General features: G+C 44.4%; 3 protein-coding genes across 4 annotated transcripts in view; 2 read left to right on the plus strand and 1 right to left on the minus strand.

Moving 5' to 3' along the window:
- The window catches only part of LOC144146027 (ankyrin repeat domain-containing protein 27-like), a 30,310-nt gene extending 20,846 nt beyond the window's left edge, over positions 1-9,464 (plus strand). Inside the window, exons 13-17 of the mRNA XM_077677942.1 lie at positions 970-1,108; positions 1,534-1,627; positions 2,792-2,999; positions 7,561-7,612; positions 7,711-9,464. Of these exons, the coding sequence (XP_077534068.1) occupies positions 970-1,108; positions 1,534-1,627; positions 2,792-2,999; positions 7,561-7,612; positions 7,711-7,765 (548 nt within the window). The 3' untranslated portion in view covers positions 7,766-9,464. The remainder of the gene's footprint in view (positions 1-969; positions 1,109-1,533; positions 1,628-2,791; positions 3,000-7,560; positions 7,613-7,710) is intronic.
- Positions 9,311-16,798, minus strand: LOC144146028 (uncharacterized). Its single transcript, XM_077677944.1, has 6 exons — positions 16,754-16,798; positions 16,458-16,539; positions 16,268-16,333; positions 15,266-15,388; positions 12,308-12,515; positions 9,311-10,778 (listed from the first exon to the last, which is right to left on the minus strand). The coding sequence occupies exons 1-6, from the start codon at positions 16,768-16,770 to the stop codon at positions 10,081-10,083; spliced, it is 1,194 nt and encodes a 397-aa protein (XP_077534070.1). The 5' UTR covers positions 16,771-16,798; the 3' UTR covers positions 9,311-10,080.
- Positions 16,799-16,940: 142 nt separating this feature from the next.
- Positions 16,941-19,233, plus strand: part of LOC144146026 (telomerase-binding protein EST1A-like) — a 91,914-nt gene continuing 89,621 nt past the window's right edge. For both annotated transcript variants that reach the window (XM_077677940.1, XM_077677941.1), the window contains exon 1: positions 16,941-17,086. In XM_077677940.1, coding sequence (XP_077534066.1) covers positions 16,972-17,086 — 115 coding nt within the window. In that variant the 5' untranslated portion in view covers positions 16,941-16,971. The remainder of the gene's footprint in view (positions 17,087-19,233) is intronic.

The raw sequence follows: 19,233 nt of genomic DNA on the forward strand, positions 1-19,233 counted from the left end.
AGAAAAGCTTTTTCAGGTAAAAAGGTTAAAAAAATGGGTAAGAAAAAGTCAATAAAACGGGAAGTAAGTTCTTAAAAATAAGTTTTAATTGCAATTGTGGTGGTGTCGCACCTCGTTATAAGGAAGTAGTATCGGGACAGTAATTTAGTTTGTTATACCTGATATTCGTTGTAACAGTAGAGTTAAAATTGGCTCAAACCAATGGGTAATCTGGCTTCCACCAAAATCCTTGATACAGAAATGCATTATTTTAAGTTTCGAACCTACTATAAACAAGGTAACCTTTATCTTTCTCCTTGTGGCATTTCAAGCTCAATGAACCAGAACCTGAAGCATGAAATTACGACAAAACAAAGTTCATTTGACAAAACAGACCTGCGTTCTTATTTTTTAGAAGAAGGATGTGGTCTTCGTCTGGTGGCTATTCCCAGCACTGAGCAGGATAAAGTTTTCCACAGTGTCCACGGACAAAAGGGCCTTTATACTCCTGCAGTTTCGGATGCCGGGAGTTTTTACAAGTAGCTTCTCAGCCTACTGGTCAAACATTTCTTTGTTATATCCGATATTGAGTGCAGCTCTCACGGTTTATGTTTCATTGTAAAAGAATAATTGTCATTCAAATGAAGCGTGACCAACCAAAGTTCGTATTTAGTTCGCTATGGCTGATAATTTGCTATATCAGTGCTCGCTATAACGAGGTTCAACTGTACATAAAATTAGAAGGCACTGCAGTTGGCCAGTGCACTTTGCGTTCACCCGATGGCTATCTTTAATTCCAAAGGGACCTTGCTAAGGTCCACAGATGGCAGACTAGCCAAATTTTCTGGGGACTGTACCCTGGAGGTGTGCTTGCTTACTCTCCGACTACTCGTAGGAGTGGGCCCTCCCCCCCCCCCGGCCTCCCGCTTTGCCCCTACCTGCGTCAACTGTCGAGTGATCGCTGATGGTTTCCTGTCATGGCCCATGCAGAGAGCATGCACCTGACGTCCGACGACCTGATCCCCATCCTGGCCAGCCTGATTGTCAAGTGCAAGCTGCCGTACCTGGAGAGTGACCTGTACTACATTCAGAACTTCAGCTGGCACCTGCCGGAGAAGGACATGCTGGGGTGAGCCCTGACTCGGACTGCTGTGGTTGTTCTTCATTGCTGTACAACGAGGAGGGAATTTTCGGACAAAACGAGCAAATCATGCACAGCAGTAGACATGTGAGAACATACATCACGACTAATAATCATCGTACAAAAAAAAAGTACAAGGGAAAAAAGTATGGCAGCACAACATCGGTGGCCACTAGCTAGCAGTTCTCTGTGCACTATGATCTAGCGTGCCCAAAGTAGTGACGCAAATTGTCAAGAGTAATTGTATCTTACACTCCTGAACCAAAATTGCTGATGAAAGAGGCAGACTTCTGTGAGCCGTATTGTGCATTTCTTGAGCAGGAATAGGCTTAGTTTGCCCCCTGTGCCACGTTGGTGCAGTGTCTTTGTGAGGCTATGAGACTTGTCGCATAACTGTTGCCGCTCTCATCCAGGTATACCCTGGTTACGTTCCAAGCTGCCAAAGAGTTTCTGAGGCAGCAGGACACGTCACACCTGAAGCCGTCGGGCATCAGCATGAAGCACGAGGTACGACATTCAGGTGTAAAATGAACTCACATCAATGAAGTATTTTTTTTTTCTTGTGTTGGGAGTTTGGTGCAAGCTGCATCCCCAGTTGTATACTGAAGCTAGACTTGTGCTCATTGGCTTTGCCAGTGCTGTTAATGAAATTTTGGGTAAAAAAAATACTCTTGACAGAGCTTTGCGATAGCAATCGTTGGCATCATTAGTGGGCATTCTGGCAGCATAGTACACACTTACATTTCTCGCCGGAGGTTGGACCCATGTTAACTGTACTATAAAACACAACGTAAATGTATTTAAATTCAAAACCTGTGATTATTGTAAAAAAAAGCTGGCCCAAGTTCACCAATGCCCCTGAGAAAGTGCGTGGTGATAAGGGTGTTTGCTTATGGTACAGCAACAACTATATTTAGGGATAGCTGCCATTTAAAATGCCGTGTGAATGCAGAGCCAATGCCAACGAAAGAAAAGAGGAAAGAAAAAGTATAGTAAGTAGTGTAGGCACTTGCTCTACAAACCGAAATGTTCGACCTTTCTGAACCAGGTTGAAATGAGGGCGCAGTGGAATTTAACGGCTTCAAATGCTAAGTGTCAGTGTTCGTCTAGGAGTGTGAGCCCATGCGTGGCACTAAATGGCATTTAGAAATCTTCAGACTGGGTTTACCCAGCTTTGTAATTCTTTTTAGAAAAGTTACAGCACAAACAAGATGAGACGAAAGAGTGTACATAAAAGGGAGAACAAAGGAGGGGCGCATTTTAAAGCGAAGCTTTTGTGTCCTCACTGATGCCGCTGTAGGCCAGTATGCCGTACAGGAAAGCCAACTTTTTCTGAAGATGATGACGAATGATCATAGGTGAAGTGAAAGAAAAAAAAAACTCTTCCCGTGGCTGGTATCAAACCTGGATCCCTCGTGTTATGAAGCCGGCGTCCATCTCATTACTCCATTGCGACATGGTCGAAGTGAACGCCAAGCAGCCGTACACCCCCAACCCAAACGTTAGGCCCACGGAGCAGGCATTCTAGAAAAGTGGTGCGTACCTCCAGAGTAACACATACTCTCAATGTGGGACTGGCCAACCAAAGATTCCATCACGAGAAAGCTTTGCGTTCAGCCATCGTTGTCGTTAGACAGAGGGGTGCATGATTTTGTGTTGTGTGCTGCGCAGATAACACCGATGGAGCTGATGCAAGTGACCGCCCGGCTTCAGATAAGCGAGAAGAAAACGAAGACCGACACCGATAGCAGCGGTGACGAGCTCTCCAGAACCACATCAGCAGCCCCCAAAAGCCGGCGTTCCATCGACAGGCAACTCGAACAGGCCGCCAAGCTCATCGCAGCCTCCACCTCAGAGTTCCACCAAACGGAAACAGAAGGTGTGTGCGACGAATCGCGACTGTGTTCACGAAGTTGAGATATTTGGGAAATAGTTTCTAAAAAATCAAAATTCGGGCGTTTAATGCGCTGACGTAGTGCAGGCAATGAAGCGCGCTGTAGTGGAGGGCTGCGGATTAATTGTGACCACCTGGGGATCTTTAACGTGTACCAAAATCTCGGACACACAGGCGTTTTCGCTTTTGGCATCCATCAGAAAAGCAGCAACCGCAGCCAGGATCAAACTTCGTCCTTGGGCTGAGCACTACAGTGCTTTAGCCACTGCGCTGCCATAGCGGGTAAATTTGAAGAAATTACTGTGCAATACATAGACACGATGAGGTAGACATTTTACCAATGACATCTTTCTTCTGTTCTTCCATGTGGGCGTCCAGTGAACTTGAACGTAAGCATAATCCGAGACTCCTAAACTGTATTTTGACCGTGATCTTCATTAGAGTTTTTCACGTATTCCGTTCCCTTTTGGCCCCAGAAAAGAGGACGATGGCAGGATTTTTCTGCTGGGTTCCAGATGGGTTGAGGTGGGAAAGGGTTGGGGGGTAATGAAAGGGTTATATGGTTCATACTTCACAGAACGTGTTAGGAAATGATACTGACCATTGATGTCTTTTTACTCATTGCAAAAGGTATGAGCACTAAGTTTCTATATAAAGTGCAGAGCACTTTAGGGCCGCGCCTTGTCGTCGTAGCTCGCTCGGTGGACTCAAGTAGAGCCGGCGTTCTGGCGTAGCGGCGTAACCTACAGGCTTCGAAAGCCAAGCGGTTTATACAGTCATAAACGTTCGAAGCTCGTGAACCGTTGGCGCTTGTCCTACATCTCCCCATTGTTTAGCACAAAGAAAACTGTGGGTACATTTGAGGCAAAATATACGTAATTAAAGGCCAACTGCACTCAAAATTTCCGCCGCGCGAAATCACTGTTCCTGCATAGTATGACTAAAAAGACCGCGATGTACGAAGTATGACGCATAAAATGTGCATAATTACGCCGCAAGCGACCAGCAAAAATCGACGATTTTGAAAACGAAACTGGGCAAAACGCGGCCATTACGGGCAGGCGGAAGTGACGTATCGTCGGCGCAAGCGGCCCGACGGCCTGGCCTGACGGCGCGAGCTGTGCGGACCGGGCAACGCGGCCGGCTCGGCCAGCCAGGAGGAGAGTGTGAGCGCACGCGTGCGGGGGTGTGGGAGGCGCGCGGAAAAGCGAGCGCTTGTCCCGCAAGCACGACACTATTTGTGCGCTCCGACAGCAGCACACCACGTAGGCATGATGTCGCGACGACACTCGAAAATGAGAGAACCGTACGGTTAACGAAGCCGCTTCGGAGCCATGAAAGCCAGGCCAGCCAGGCGTACCGGCGCGAAATACGAGTTTCCCTGATTCTCCCGCTGCAGGGCAAGCCGATCGGCCTGGACGGCTGGCATGTCACTTCCGCTAAATGGCTGTTTGCGCGACACGCCGGCAGGTGCTTTGTCGTCTGCAAGGGCGTTATTTTGAGTGCCTGAAACTGAATAACCACGCATTGCACAGAGCTACAGGTCGCATGGCAGTAGTTCTCATGGTACCTACTACACATTTCGAAGGCATTTAGCCAGGGTGAAATTTGAGTGCAGTTGGCCTTTAACTGCCAGCGCCCGCGTTCATTTAGTTAGGAACACTCGTTGGGTTGGTTTTTACGATAATGAGCGATAAAAAGTGTCAGGGCAACGCCGGCACGTGTGGGAGGAAAAGCAAGCACAAAAAGTTCTACTCAATGTGAAAGCTGTTGGAAGTGCGAAGCAGTGATTCACCATAATGGGCTGTAGCGCCGTTCTCCGCTCACTGCTACCAGCAAATGCAATTCCGATTTCCCGCCTTCGCAGCGCTTGCGCGCCCCCTGCCTGAAACTGCGCCAGCGGGAGTTCTGTTCTCTTTGTGCTTTTCTTGCCGCACGTGCTGGCATTGCACTGCCACATTTTGCGTTTACTATCGTAAAAACCACACCAATGGGCGTCCTTAACTAAAGGAACGCGGGCGCTGCCGGTTAATTACATATATTTTTCCTCAAATGTACCTATAATTTTCTTTGCGCTAAACAACGGGAAAATGTATGACAAGCACCAGCGTTTCACGAGTTTCGAATGCTTATGACTATATAAACCGCTTGCCTTTCGAAGCCTCTGGGGTACGCTGTGAACATTACCCCAGGACGCCGCCTTGGTGCTCCATATACTTGGGTCGAGAGAGCGAGCTAGGACATCAAGGCGAGCCCCTAAAATGGCCTGCACTGAAAAGAACAGAAATCCCTCTGGCGCAGCTTCAGGCAGGGGGTGCGCGAGCACTGCGAAGGCGGGAAATTTGATTTGCATTGGCTGGTAGCAGCGAGAGGATAACGGCGCTACAGCCCATTATGGTGAATCACTGCTCTGCACTTCTGACAGCCTTTACGTTGAGTGAAACGCCTTTAATTTTTTATGAAAATTTATGGAGTGCACTCACAAATTATACAGTGCACCCACATCTGGTAAATGCCTGACAAAGAATTTAGTGCGTGCTACCATACAAGTGACGTGTAATATTGAACATAACTGGCATTCAGTGGTGAATCTGTCAACTACATTCCCTATATACAGTCGAGCCCACTTATAACGAAATCGACTGTTGTGCTGATTTTGTTCGTCATATTTGAAGATCATTATAGGTTTAATAAACGCTTTCCGTACTGCGGCATGCACACAATGGGTGCACCGACGCTGTCACGGACATTGCCTGGACGGCGTGTGATGATAACAGGGCGCTGGCTGCAGCCATGAAAGGAAGTTTTCTGCTCACCTGCTGGAATGGAACTCTCGGCCCAAAAAGAAGTCAGACAAACATAAAAACAGCTCATAGTATATGCATAAATGTCCTATGAATTGCCATTGGGGCCGTTGTGCTTCCTGGTCGACGGGTTGGCATTGATCTCTCTGCCTTTAAAAATGATAGAGATTGTTGACTTGGGCAGATCGTACTTTTTATACAGGTCGTAGTTTTTGCTCCCTTCATAAGATCGTTCACATTGTCCAAAGAAAACAACCGATGACGCCTCAATGCCACTCGATGCATTTCGGATTCATGGCACGCGTTTTGGGTTGCTTCCTGTTATTTTTTTCCACTTTTCTCTCGGCCAAAATGGAGAGGAAAGCGGTAGCAAGCATGAAAGGGGACTGCTGAAATTTATACGTAGCTAATTTTGTGGCCTTCCAAAATCCCTTTTGCCGATTTGTCCGCCCGCAGACAGGCTGGATGGGAGAAACATGTGCCTCGCAGGTGTTGGCACAGCGCCAACATGAACCCTTTCTTTCCTTCTGGTTTTCTTTTGCTGGCTGCAATCAGTTCTGTTGGAAAAGGGTGATCCCCGCACAGTTCATTTGACGCTTCGCGTTCACCAAGCGTCGACTGCGAACATCAGTGGCCGATCATTTGCTGTACCCAAGTTGCACCCTCACACCAGTTCGTTATATCTGAAGCAAAATGCCATTGCCTCTATACATGCTCTGACAGTCATGCCACGTTTGTTCGTTGTAACCGAGCGTTCATTATAACTGCGGCCGTTTACAAGCGGGCTCGACTGTACTACCATTTTGTTATGCCTGCAGGGTAGGCTCAGCAGTTTGATCCGCAGGTTCCTTTTTTTTTTTTGCGCATGTGACGCTACGGTCATGTCCTTTGAGCTGTACGACACTAAGGATCTAGTACTATCGCAGCATATGGAAATTTTGATGCTAGAACGGCGAGGAGCTTGTGTGGCGGAAAAGCCGGCATCGGTGCTGTGACGCGAAATTTTGATTGGCAGATAAGGTTATAATGAATGCGAGTCGCATGGAGGAGTGGAAGCTTTCCGTTGTGGGGTCCACAAAGTGGCACAGCGATCCCGTCATTGTTGTTTGTTAGCTTATTTGAGTTTTCATTTTTTTTTCTTTAAGCTCAGAATCTTTCTCTAGAGCTTCTTTTTCAGTTGGATATGTGCTATTAACAGCCGCCGGCTTAAAGATCCAATATCTGTCTTTGAAGCTGTCAATTTGACTAGACGGATCTAAAGAACTTTCCGTAGTGCCTGGTTTGGTTGAATGCCGCCAGTGATTTACGAAAGCTGCCATGCTTCTGTGGTTCGAGGCAAGCAGCTGAGTGTGGATATCTGTTTTTGGAAGATGAGGCAAGCAAGCTGTGGTTAAGGCACCGACCTGCATTGTTCGCTTTTCTTAGATGCTGCAAAAAGAAAAAAAGACAGTTGGCATTTTATGAGTTCTCCATGCATCTTAGGTACTCTGAATGGAGCACACCACATACAGGTGATCCTGTTAAAAAAAAAAAAGTACTGGGTTTATAAGCTGGAGCAAAAAAAAAAAAAAAGAAAGAAAGAAAGAAAGAAAAACTGATGTCTACGAGAAGTGCAGTGGCACTTGATTGTTTTGACAAGTTGACAGCTGTGCCTCTGACGAGTGGATAAACACGATAAAGTTTGTGTGTGACGTTCAAACATTGTTCCGATTTTGATACACTGTTACTATCTCTGTGCACAGAACTCCAAGGGCTGTTAAAGAATGGCGATGACAGTGGCAAGGCTAGCATCGGGTAAGGGCCTGTCCAACTTTAACTTCACCGGTAGCCTTAAACTGTTTGCTGGTCTTAACTCCGCTTCTGCCCTCCCCCCCTTTTTTTTGTTTCCACAGGGACTTCCTGATGGGCCTGCAAGATTCACTGGGTGTGACATACGGGAAGCTGTGAACTCTTTCATCACCTATCAACTATGATGGATTCCTTGTCGATGTTTTTTTCCTCCGTCGCCCGATTTTTCAAACTCCGATGCCTTTTCTTTGAACTTTCCATGTTTAAATTATCTACTGAATCGCAGTGTCTACCTGCGAAGTGTCAAGCTTCTTGGTTAAATGTACAGAACTTTTTTAAACATAACGAGCAATTATACAGCTTATATTATACTTTTTTTGTTGTTGGTGAACCTTGCTACGAGCTGCCATGCACGCATTAACTTCTTGCTGTATACACCGCCACTAAAATTGAATTCTCAGAATTGCCCTCAAATGAACTGTTGTGCAGCTCTTCTGTTGCTCATATTGAATGTTAAAGAGCTGTTATGTGCACTCAAACCTGATTAAAAGAAATAATTTGAGGTGAAAGCCGCATATGTCCTTTTAAAAGAAAAAGTGGTGGCGGCGTCATCCGCGACCAAGAGACGGTCATAAAAAATATCAAGCATGCGAGCTACAAGGTTTTGACTGCATGCAGGCAGTTTTGAGCATGTGATTTTTTGTTGTTTGTTAACAGTTTTGAGCAAGCGCACTTTACTGTGTGCTTGCAGGACAAAAGTACTGAAATATTCATTGCGCCCTGTGAAAGAGGTCAGTGTGATGACTAATTGTGCAGTCTATTTTCACGACCCCGTTTTAATGTTCCACGCGAGACAATTGAGTCAGCACACTCATTGATCAGCAATTTACGGTATTTCTGTATTTTTTTTAAATTTCAAGCACGCAAATGAGGATGGAGATGTACAAGCTCTACCGATTTGCTGGCCAGTTAAAGGCCAGGAAAATGCAGTAAGTGTTTCTGCTCCACCATAAGTAATTCAAGGAACAGTGTACTAATGGCATCCTGCTTACCATTTGAGGTGGCTAAATATAGGATGAATTTGGGCCTACACATGGGTGTGAAATCACAATATCTGGCTAATGTTTAGTAAAGACAATAAAACTAAATCTGTTGTAAACGGGGGCAGATATTGTTGATGCCGAGATCAGTTTTGTTGTTGATGCTGTTTGAACAAGACGGTGACACTGAAGCTAACAGTAAATCACGAACACCAGGCCAAGCTTTTTCTCTTGTTGGGATAACCACTGTTGTGTTGATGATTTCTTTTTTTAATCCTGTAAGTGCGAGTAATGCAACGTTGGTTTTGTTGCGTGTCATGCTCGTTGAATTACTGCTGCTGTTGAATTACTGCTACAGTTTGAGCTTCAACGAATGTATATTTACATTTTGTTGTGTTGTGCCGAAAGTGTGATAAGTGTGATGCCATCCACAACGCTAATTCCGTGATATCACCCGTGCTGTTCGTAGCGGTTCTAGAGTTGACACCACATTGTGATTGACACAGTAGCAACGATCGCTAAAACAGCAAAAAGAAATAATTGCTGCTCTGTAATCAGTCCACACCATTGTTTATTTCAGTTCGACATTGGAAAGCAAAGCTGTTGAATTGGTGCTTGCTGTCACATTTGTGTCTTTGTCTGTAGCTTCTAAACAGTTTTATTCTTCAGATTAGTGTCTCTTCTGTGCAGTGACATTATAAACGGTATAAAACTCAACTCAAATCGTATCAGTGCATATCGTTAATCTTTTATCGAGACATTTACAAAACATCTTGTTCATGTATGAAAATAAACTGTGCTGCAGCTCTCCCTTGAAATGAAGTTGTTCTTGAGCTTCCATGCCATTGCTTTTGGAGAAAACTTTAACCGCCAACTTCGTTGCCAGCACCTTGTGCCTGTGATGTTCATGTGCCCATCGTTGCATCGGATTACATTTAGCACGGAATGCCATTACTTTTACTACTGTGAAGTGTGCCCTATTTATTAAGCAATCCTTTGAGAGACAGGACAATATGGTACTATTGTTCTGCATGATTTTGTCTCCGGCGAGCTGTGCACATTGGACACTGGCACTGTTAGAGGGAAAACAACCTTTTAAATGCTTGAAGCAAATGTTTGTTTCTTCAAAGCAACCAACGAGTTGTCATCACTCTGCCAGCACGTATGCGGTGACTTGAATAACGCGAAACGTGAGAAAATGGCAATTAATACCGAAGCAAGTTAGCAAGTCTTTCCAAAAGAGGTCGCGCCAGAACTGAACATTCAAGCCTCTGGGTCATTCACTCTTTCTTAGGGGGGTTTCATCAGCTGTCCCGCTTCTTAAGGTGGCATTCGATGTTGCCAGCGTAGCACACCACCAACAGGGAATCCCCCGGGAACTTGAACTGCTCTTGTGCAGCACACCAAAAGCACTCCAACACGACAAACACTTTCCTACTGCACAGTCCCGTGGGCTGCCCTGTGAGCATCCAACGTTGCTTTCCGTTCAAAGTACCGTGCCACCGCTTCGTCCAGCTTGTCCCCAACAGTTCTTTTCTGGAAGAGAGCTTGCCAGTCCTTGACCACCACTTTTGTGGGAGCTTCCCTTGCCGCGTCTTCTTTCTTGTCCACTGCGGCAGTCGTCTCTGGCTCGTCGCCACTTTCTGAAGAACTGCTCCTACTTTTAGTCGACAGTTTCTGTTTACCCTTTGCGCTGGCCCGGTCTTCTTTCTCATCGCTAGAATCTCCAGAGTCGACCTCAAAGTCGCTGTCGGCGTCGAGGTCTCTGTCGATGTTGGCACTCGTCGACGGTTCGGCACTCATCGACGGTTCAGCCTGGTGTGCAACATCTTCATCCTCAGAGGGGTCACTAATCTTCCTTGTCCTGTAACCTCTTCTGCCCTGTCTGGGAACGTTGTCGCGAGACTTCTCAGATTTGCTGCGTGAAGTGCTGTCCACACTGGGCGATGCGTTGTGCCGAGAGGTTGAAGGCCTGTCCTCCGAACTTTCAGGAGCTTCTTGCTTTATTGTTACCTCCGGCACTTCCATCGGTTTGTCTGTGTTCTGTGGAATCCTCTCTTCGCCGACTTCCTGCTTCAGTAGGTGGCGATAGAAACCGCTGAGGTCCTTCTGTTTCGTGACGTCCATCATCGCTGCAAAAAAAAGAAAATGTTTAAAACATGTTTGCAGAATTTGTATTGTTGAAACTACAGCACATCCAACCTGTTTTTTGAATAATGCAAGGGGTGTACCCAAGTTAATAAAGGAGCCATTCAGATAAAATGCAAGTTTCGTTCATTAAAAAGACTGCATCGTTACGTTAAAAATACTAAAAACCGCAAACAAATAATCTAGATGTCGAGGAAAACAGATGGAGCAGTGGTGAATCCCCCGCCACTTTCCGGCAACTTGTCTATGACGCCGCAGAATCTTGTTTCTGTGATTGGTGGGCTCCGACCAAAGCCACCGCTAGAAACATGATTGGGCGAGTGTAGTGGGGCCTCTAGATCCGTTTGCTTGCATCACTTGAATGCTAACTTGCATGCTGGCCTGTATTATGTCGCTGCAATGTGAAGTTTGAAAGTTTTTCAATATTCCTTGCATTTCTTTTTGGTTATAAAAGCGCCTTTCGCGGCTGCAAGGAAGGACGGTGAGTTACCAAAGGCTATTAGTGTTAACAGGGCATCAGTGGGAACTCGTGGGAACGAGGACGAGAACAACAACACAGGACGATAGCATTCTCTTGTTCAAAGTTTAAAGGGGGCCATGCAGACAAAACACAAGTTAGGTACATTCGAAGGATTGCCTCGTTAGAATCATACTGACACCGCTTTTAACGTAAACTTTGCTCAAATAAGCTGTATAATTAGGAAAAAAAGGGAATGGCCATGCGACCCACTAGATCATTTCCCGCAACAGAACCCATGATGTCATGTGCCCAGCTGTGCAATTGGCTAACACCGGCAAAAGCAAACACAAATTAGGCAGAGCTTATAAGCTTGCCGAACAAGCTATTTGCGCTTAAATTTAGGGCACATTCTTTTTATAGCAGTAAGAATGGTGAGATAAACAGCGGAAGTTATGAAAGCACACGTAAACGTAGAAGTACAGATGCGTACTGATGCTGGTACTGCGCGCACTATGTACTGTGTGCTGCTGGTACTGCCCGTTTTAGCTGCACAGCACTGCGGCTCTTTGGGTTCTTGCAGACGACACTGGCCATTTGGCGTGAGCGACAGCGTCTTACAGGACCACATTTGTCGAGCGAGCACCAGGTTTTACAAAACGATTATTTTCTCCCTAAACAAAAACAAGCCAGGTACAAATACAGTCAAAAACAAAGCGATGGCACAAAACGGTCTGCTGTGGCATGGTGGCGCCCTCTAGTGGTAAACAAGTCTCCGCTTCACACCAAGTTTAGCTCGAAGACCCGTTCTTATGATGTCATTGCAGACATGGCTAAAACACACGATTTGATGGGAGAATCAAAATTTTAACTTAAATTTATTAATTCCTCAGTGAATAAAGCATCGGTTGCTTCCGAACAAGCGCTGGGGTCACTATAAAACATGAAATCTTTAGAATGAAACAAACTTTCATTTTGTCTGCATGGCCCCTTTAAGCATAATGAACTCCACTGCTCCAAGGAAGGAAGACGATGAGGAGGAGGTCGGCCCCTCACCGTCGATCTGGTCGCGGCGTGCCTCGCGCTCCTCTTCCTCCTGCATCTCCTGCATCTTGCGCTTGTAGGCGGCCGTGACGTAGGCCTCCTTGTCGCCAAACGCCTCCCCTTCTGCCTCGCGCTCCCGCTGGATCTGGCGCTGCGTGCGGCGGTCCCCTTCCCGCTTGCGCAGCTCAGCCGCCTTCAGCAGCTGCTCTATGTACCGGGGCTGCGGGCCAGAAACAGAGGCGACATCCACATCTCTTTTATTGTCGCCATCATCACAATTTCTTCCTTTTTTTTAAACCTTTCAGCCCTGATTTTTTTTTACTTCAAGCAAAACAATGTTTCTTGTGTGGTTTCATACAACTTGGGGTCCCATAAGGCCACGAACAAAAATGGAGCTAGTATTGTGAGCAATAATTGATTCATTAATGAGGCAATTAAGACATCCGGGAATTAAAAATTGCATGTTGTGCAGAAACGTCTATTTTGCACGTTTTCCTAAACGTTAGGATTGCACAAGCCTACACACAAAAAATGAGCTTCGTAGTGAACGTATTTATAGATTTACAAGCTTGGGAATGAAGCCAGGACCTCTGTTTTTTTCAGCTTCAATGTTGAAATTTCGTCTTCACCAGAGATTTTTCTTTGCAGCCTCCAGCTCCGGTAAAACGCAACAACGGTGATGTCTATCGCAATAGGCACCACTGAAGCAAGTTTCCCAGAAAACTAGCAGTTCTGGTTTCATTTTCTATGTGCTAAATGAACTTTTATGTCATGGTCAGGGCCAAAAGGGTTGAGGTCAAATCATAGTTACTTGATGTGCACCAGTTGTGGAACTCCCCATAAGCCCCATGTTTCGAAAACTGGTCCGTGTTTGGCACTCCTGCCATGGAGGCAAACATGGGGCAAGTTCTGTCAGCAGAAAGTTGTAGTACTCAAGTGCTTGTGACTGCTGCCGTAAGTCATGAATAAAAAACCGTGGAAACATATTTAGACATTACCTAGTTTACTGTTTTTTTTAATTTAAAAAGCAAGCTTTATTTTCTTAAGTTGCATTACTAAGTAAATGTTTACGCTTATACACTTGCCCCACGGCTTGCCAACGAAGCACGGGTGTTCACACATTCCAAATTCTGGAGCGTAGTTTTATAACTGGTGTTCTTTTGTTAAGGAAGTATATTCCCGCCAATGACTCCTTGAACCACATTACAGCCCTCAATAACAGACCGCAGCTAAGGATAGAAGATATGGATAAAAATGTGAATACAGTGTAACGTCAACACACTGAAACTGCAGGCAGCAAGGATAAGAATGTGGTACTTTTTTTGTTTGTTTAGACATATCACAGGACAAAATAGAGTGTATAGCGCAACACTACTGCATGCATGCGAAGAAAAATTTAACACTGTACAGATTTTGCTTTAGAGCTACAGGGGGAATATTCCCAGGCAGCAAAAACCAATGTCTGATGATTTGATGACCATGGTTAGGGAAGGAGGGCGGTTGAGCCCAGGATATTGTGTTGCACGGTGCATTTAAGGGTCGTAACAACATTATCTCTGCCATCTCGCCTAATGAACTGCACCAAACAATCTGCTCACAATTTTTGGCTGTCATTTTGTTGCCTTCACAGGGGTGAGACAGCTTAATGAGATTTGGGAACAGTTTTTGGAGCAGCGAAATCTTGATTTTGGAGCAGAAGAACGGCATTTATTATGTCACCTTAGGAGCTTAAAAAATCAAATTTTTGGCAACTCACAGGGAAAAAGTGCACCTTTTAATCAGTTCTGTACATACATAACACTGAAACAGCCTCTCAATAAATTTTTTTCTGCCATAGTATCACAAAGTACGAACTGCACTACCTTTTTACAAACCATTTTTAAATTCTTAGGCTATGCATGGAGTGCCGTTGAAAATATTGAATTGAAAAACTAAGCACCCGCAAGGCATTTTTATTACCATGTGAATGCCGAAATTATTTTTGAATTCCCAGACTAGGCTTCACGCGCAAGTGAAGAGCCACGGCAAGAGTTGTGCAAAGCGAGGTGACAGTCGTCGCACCCCACCAGCCCTCCCATTTCAATCCTCAAGGTGCACGTTCATTACGATCGTAATTTGAGTAACGTTGGTATGTTTGGCCACCACTCTTTTGGCAATAATTTTCACTTCAAATAGATGAACCATTACTACTAGCGTGCAATAACAACCCGTCCCGCTATCGGCGGACCCTGCTTGAACATTTTGCGGCGATGTAGTCTGCGCCACCACTTCTGCAGTGCGACTGCTGGAAAATTATGCCGTCCGTAAGCATTTTTCCCCACTGAAACTGACGGGAGCGTTAAAACCCTTGGCGCGCAGACTGTTCTGGAGCAGTTTGGCGTAATTTTTGCAAATTTCAAGCTTTTGGAGCAGCCTGGTGCAGGAAAACACATTTGTATTAAAACTGTACAATATGCGCAGCTGTCTCACCCCTGCCTTCAAAAAGCATTTCATGTAGAAAAACAATTTAATGAAACTGTTCACAGGAAGCATACTTTTTAAATTGGACGCAAGTGAAGGTGTTTATGGAAATTTACTCTCTCTGCATGTTTTCTATGGACATTTGTAAAATGAAATTTCATTGTGTCCAACACACCAGAAACAACTCTTTTTTGCTCTCCAGCATTGCTATAATCAAAACAAGAACATTGAATGCACAACCTTCACTGAACTAGAAAAAGTTATTCTCTTGCATCTCATGGTGTTTATGACTGCCTGCTGTGCCAGTACGTTGCAAAGCTTGTCATAATCATAGCCAGCCTGCTTACGCCTCAAGATGATGATGTCCACTAAACTTTACAAGTTTCAAACCAGTCGTGTTTGAATTGAAACCAGACATAATATAAAAAAAAAATATTACCCTGGCCCTTGGTGATAAATGGAAAGCATTCTGCTGGAAAAGGTTAAAAATCCTTGCTATAGTAAGCATACCTTTTTGTCCTTTGTAACTTCTTGCTTCTTTTCTTCTTTGGTCTTCTTCATGTCATCATAGACTTCATCGTATTCAAACACAGATGGGTCTTCGGCCATCGCTTTTTGGAGCATGAGCTGTGTCTGTAGGCACAAGAACAAGAAAACGCAGTGAAGTGATGCAAAGCTATGCAGTGCGGAATTAAAACTAGAACACAAATTCAGACATGGCAGTTGGCACATTTCTGTATTGACATCCGCAGTGCGAGTAGCTTTGGTGGAGGTTAAAGAGCGGCAAAAGCTCCCAGTTTGAACCAAGTTTGGAATAATAAATGCATGGTTTCGGAACAGTTTTGAACAGCTCCTTGCATCACAACACTGATGCTGAACTATGGTTTCTCATGGCTTGCAATGATACATAACCATGTTTTTCTTTAGTCCACAGGTAGATGTGTGTGTACACATGCATTCTGAATCAAAAATTTCACATTAGGCAATGCAGATGGGGGAGGGTATATCCAGGGTGGCCCATCTGAAAGGGTAGGGGTGAGGCAATTTTTTTCCATCCCAATGGCTTGCAAAATGGATGTCTACTGTAATTTTCATTCTGAAGTACACACTCCTTCCAAAAGTATGGTCCTGGCATAAAAACTGGCACTTTTTCTCAAAGTTATGGGGGAGAGGAAGAGAGGGCAAACTTCTATTTCTACCCCGTCTATGGAGGTAGGAGGGATTGAGAGAGAGAGATTTTGTCTCCGTGTGTGCTTTTGGCTCTCTAGTTAAGTGCTTGGCTGCACATATTTGCGTAAGGCTGAAGGATTTTCAGAGTCCGTGCGACCATTTCACTACAAAAGGCAGAAAGTCTAGTATGCAACTCAAACAAGGTTCGCCATGGAGAATCAAAATGATTGGAATCAGTTCTGACGCAGGGATAAAAAAGAACTGGCAAGTGCTCGTTTCTTTTACAAGGAATACTGAAAAAAATGGCAAACGGATTTCGCAGGAACTGCCGAAAACAAATACCTGCATTTTCTTGAGATTTCGCATTGATTCCTTCCGCATGGTTCGCTCGATGGCTGCTTTGTCGTGCTGCGTAAATAAAATATGACGCGCAATCGTACAATGTCACAACAGATAGTACAACGCAAGGCACTGCTCACCGACAAAATCGCATTTTACCGATCCGTCTCCAATATTCAGCAAGAAAAATTACCTCATCGTCACTGTCATCTCCAAAAACAGATGTCTGGGACAGCGTAGGTTTGTCGCCTTTCTTTGGCAGGATGAGCCCGTACCTAAAAACACACAAGCATTCGTTTCAGCGCACTTTTCGATGCATCGCCGAAGTGACGTTTCCGCATCAATCAAGAACGCGAGAGATTGAGCACTACATTCGATAGGTTAATCGCAGTATTACTAGCACAGTAGAAGGAGAAAAGACCGGCAGGACAAGTAAAGAAGAACAATTTATATTTACAATCAATTATGTTTACAGAAAAAGATGCACACCTCTTGGGGGCCGCCATTTTGATGCCACAAACAGGACAAAACAGAAACAAGATCTGCAATTTGTTTGGTAAATAACAAAAGCAAGATAATCAAAATTTACTTAGTTTATTTACAATATTTTTATAGTTGGTGTAACTTTTTGCTGCTGACAAAATTATTTTCATATGTTTTTGAGGCACCGAGTTCAGAAAAGAAACACCAGGCGTCGGAAATCTCCCATGACTACAGAAATGGCGGATAGACAGTCTCGAACGTCTCGAAGCGTACAAAAGGTTTCACACATGGATCAAAGTTGTGCTGCCCAGCGACAAGTGATGGAGCATAATCGCACAGGTACGTAGGCGCCTGGTACAGTGGTGTTGCTTCTTTCGTGGAGCGCATAGTAAGGGAGTTACACTTGACTGCGTTTTGTTGGTAAACACTGCGCGTCTTGGATACGCAGTAAACAACCTTCGGTGATTTTTCACCAACCGCAGCATTCGGCACAGGAATAAAGCCTGCATTCAAGTTCTCTCGTTAACGTGTACTAATAACCTTATGCGATTTGGCGGCTCGCACTGATTCCGGCTGATGAAATTTCGCCTTGATTCGCGCATCCTCTGTCTTCGTACGTTGAACTTGCCGCGGCGTGCAGCTACCTCAATATTGTTCTCTTCAATTTAACATATCCGCTGGGCACTTATTCACACCAAAGGTTTAGTTCTTTTTTTTTTTTTTTGCGCCAGAAAGCTTTAAATAATTCTGCCGGGGTGCCTAGACCAATGATTGCGGTTAGTGGCCGCGATGCGTCATTTTTTCATTCGTCACTAACGTTCATGCAGCTGCGGTGGTCGCATGTTAATGCAAATTTAAAAATATCTGGGGAAATGGAACTTGATCTGGTTGTAAACGAACGCTAACGTTTCCATCCTTGCACGCTTTATTTATGTCCAGAACGAAAAACGTTGATTTAAGTGCATATTCATTCTGTTCGCAGTTCATGCTATTGTGGTCCCAGTCGTTAAGATAATTCAAAAGGCCGTTTGATCGCGAATGAACTGGGGTTACTTTGTATAGAACTTGTTTGTAAACATTGCATGCAACTTTTGGTTTGTTGCTTCGAAAAGTTGTACTGGTCGCACGGGTAAATTTTTTTTTTTTTTGTGAGTAAATTTTCTGAGACAGTGTTATTTAGATGACTAAGCGTGCAACTGCAGTGATTCATGGTGGTGCTCCGATTTCTCCAATTTTCTGAAAAAAAAAAAAAAAAATTCAGCATGTGTACGTGTCAAATAAGACTATTATAGTACGGGCATTATTAAAAGGTGATGGCTTCATAATTCTTCAGGTGTAGGTTATGAATCATCCCTTAACTACATGTGTTTCTCTCGTTTGATGAGATTGGCAATGATGTTTTACAACTTCGAGGTATGTTTAATGCTTCTGTCATATACTGCACTACTAATTTGTTCCTGTCTGTTGAAGGGTAGGGAAATGTTACAATCTCAGCATTACTCACATTTTCAATGTGATCCATTCTCCAAAACTATATATCCAGAAAAAGAAAATGGTTTGAACTGCACTCTTTTGTGGCAGGAATAATTTTGATAGTATTGAATGTGCAGCACAAGTTTTGACAGTAAATATTTTCTTCTTTGTTGAGAGAAACCCCACAATAACTCTGGCATTTCCTTTTTTTAGCTTTTATTGGTGAACAAAGTGTTAATAAGGATAACAATAGCCTTCACAGTATCATTATTGGATTGACCGATTCAATTCAAGCTACTTTTTCATTTTGCAGACAGCATTCTAACATATACCTGCTAGCCACGAAGCACACACCTTGAGTCTATTCGCTTTTCTTCTAGTGTCGAGGCATCTTTAGCAACAACATTTCTACTGCCTACTAGCTGCACTAGAAATTTAGCAGTCTACCGAAAATGTTTGACTGCTTGCCACCCAATCTGCACAGCAACCATTTGAAGTGGAGCTTCCTTAAAGGCTTGCTCAGTAGAGGAAAACAGTTGTCACGCCATACTTAGCTTATGAGATCCACAATTTATACACGTCCGGATTAGCAAAGATGGAGTAGAATGTGAAGCACCAAGTCTTGTGTTCTCATGTTTTTGGAACCCTTTTAGTTTAAGCAAAAATGTTGTCCGGCCTCTAGGTGCCATTGGAGCAGTCATGGGCACGTCACCAGGAAAAAGTAACAGTGTTACAGTTACAGTCTCCAAAAGTAACTTGTTACGGTTACTATGAAAAAGTAGCGTCACTTTTCCATTACTATGCAAAACTAATTGATCACAAACCAAATGATAGTCTATTTAATAGAAGCACACGAAGGTATGCGGCTGGTCAAAATTGCTCATGATAAAATCCTAGACGGAGGGAACCTAAAAGGGGTACACTCAGGCCCAATGCTAGCAGTCGTTGCGTACGCCTCATTTTCTTGCATCAACTTTTTTGTCTATGCACGCTTGGTGCCATTCCCCGTTCTC

This window comes from Haemaphysalis longicornis, unplaced genomic scaffold (assembly GCF_048455015.1).
Source record: "Haemaphysalis longicornis isolate Haplotype H1 unplaced genomic scaffold, Haemaphysalis longicornis Haplotype H1 scaffold_7, whole genome shotgun sequence".
Taxonomy (NCBI): Eukaryota; Metazoa; Arthropoda; class Arachnida; order Ixodida; family Ixodidae; genus Haemaphysalis; species Haemaphysalis longicornis.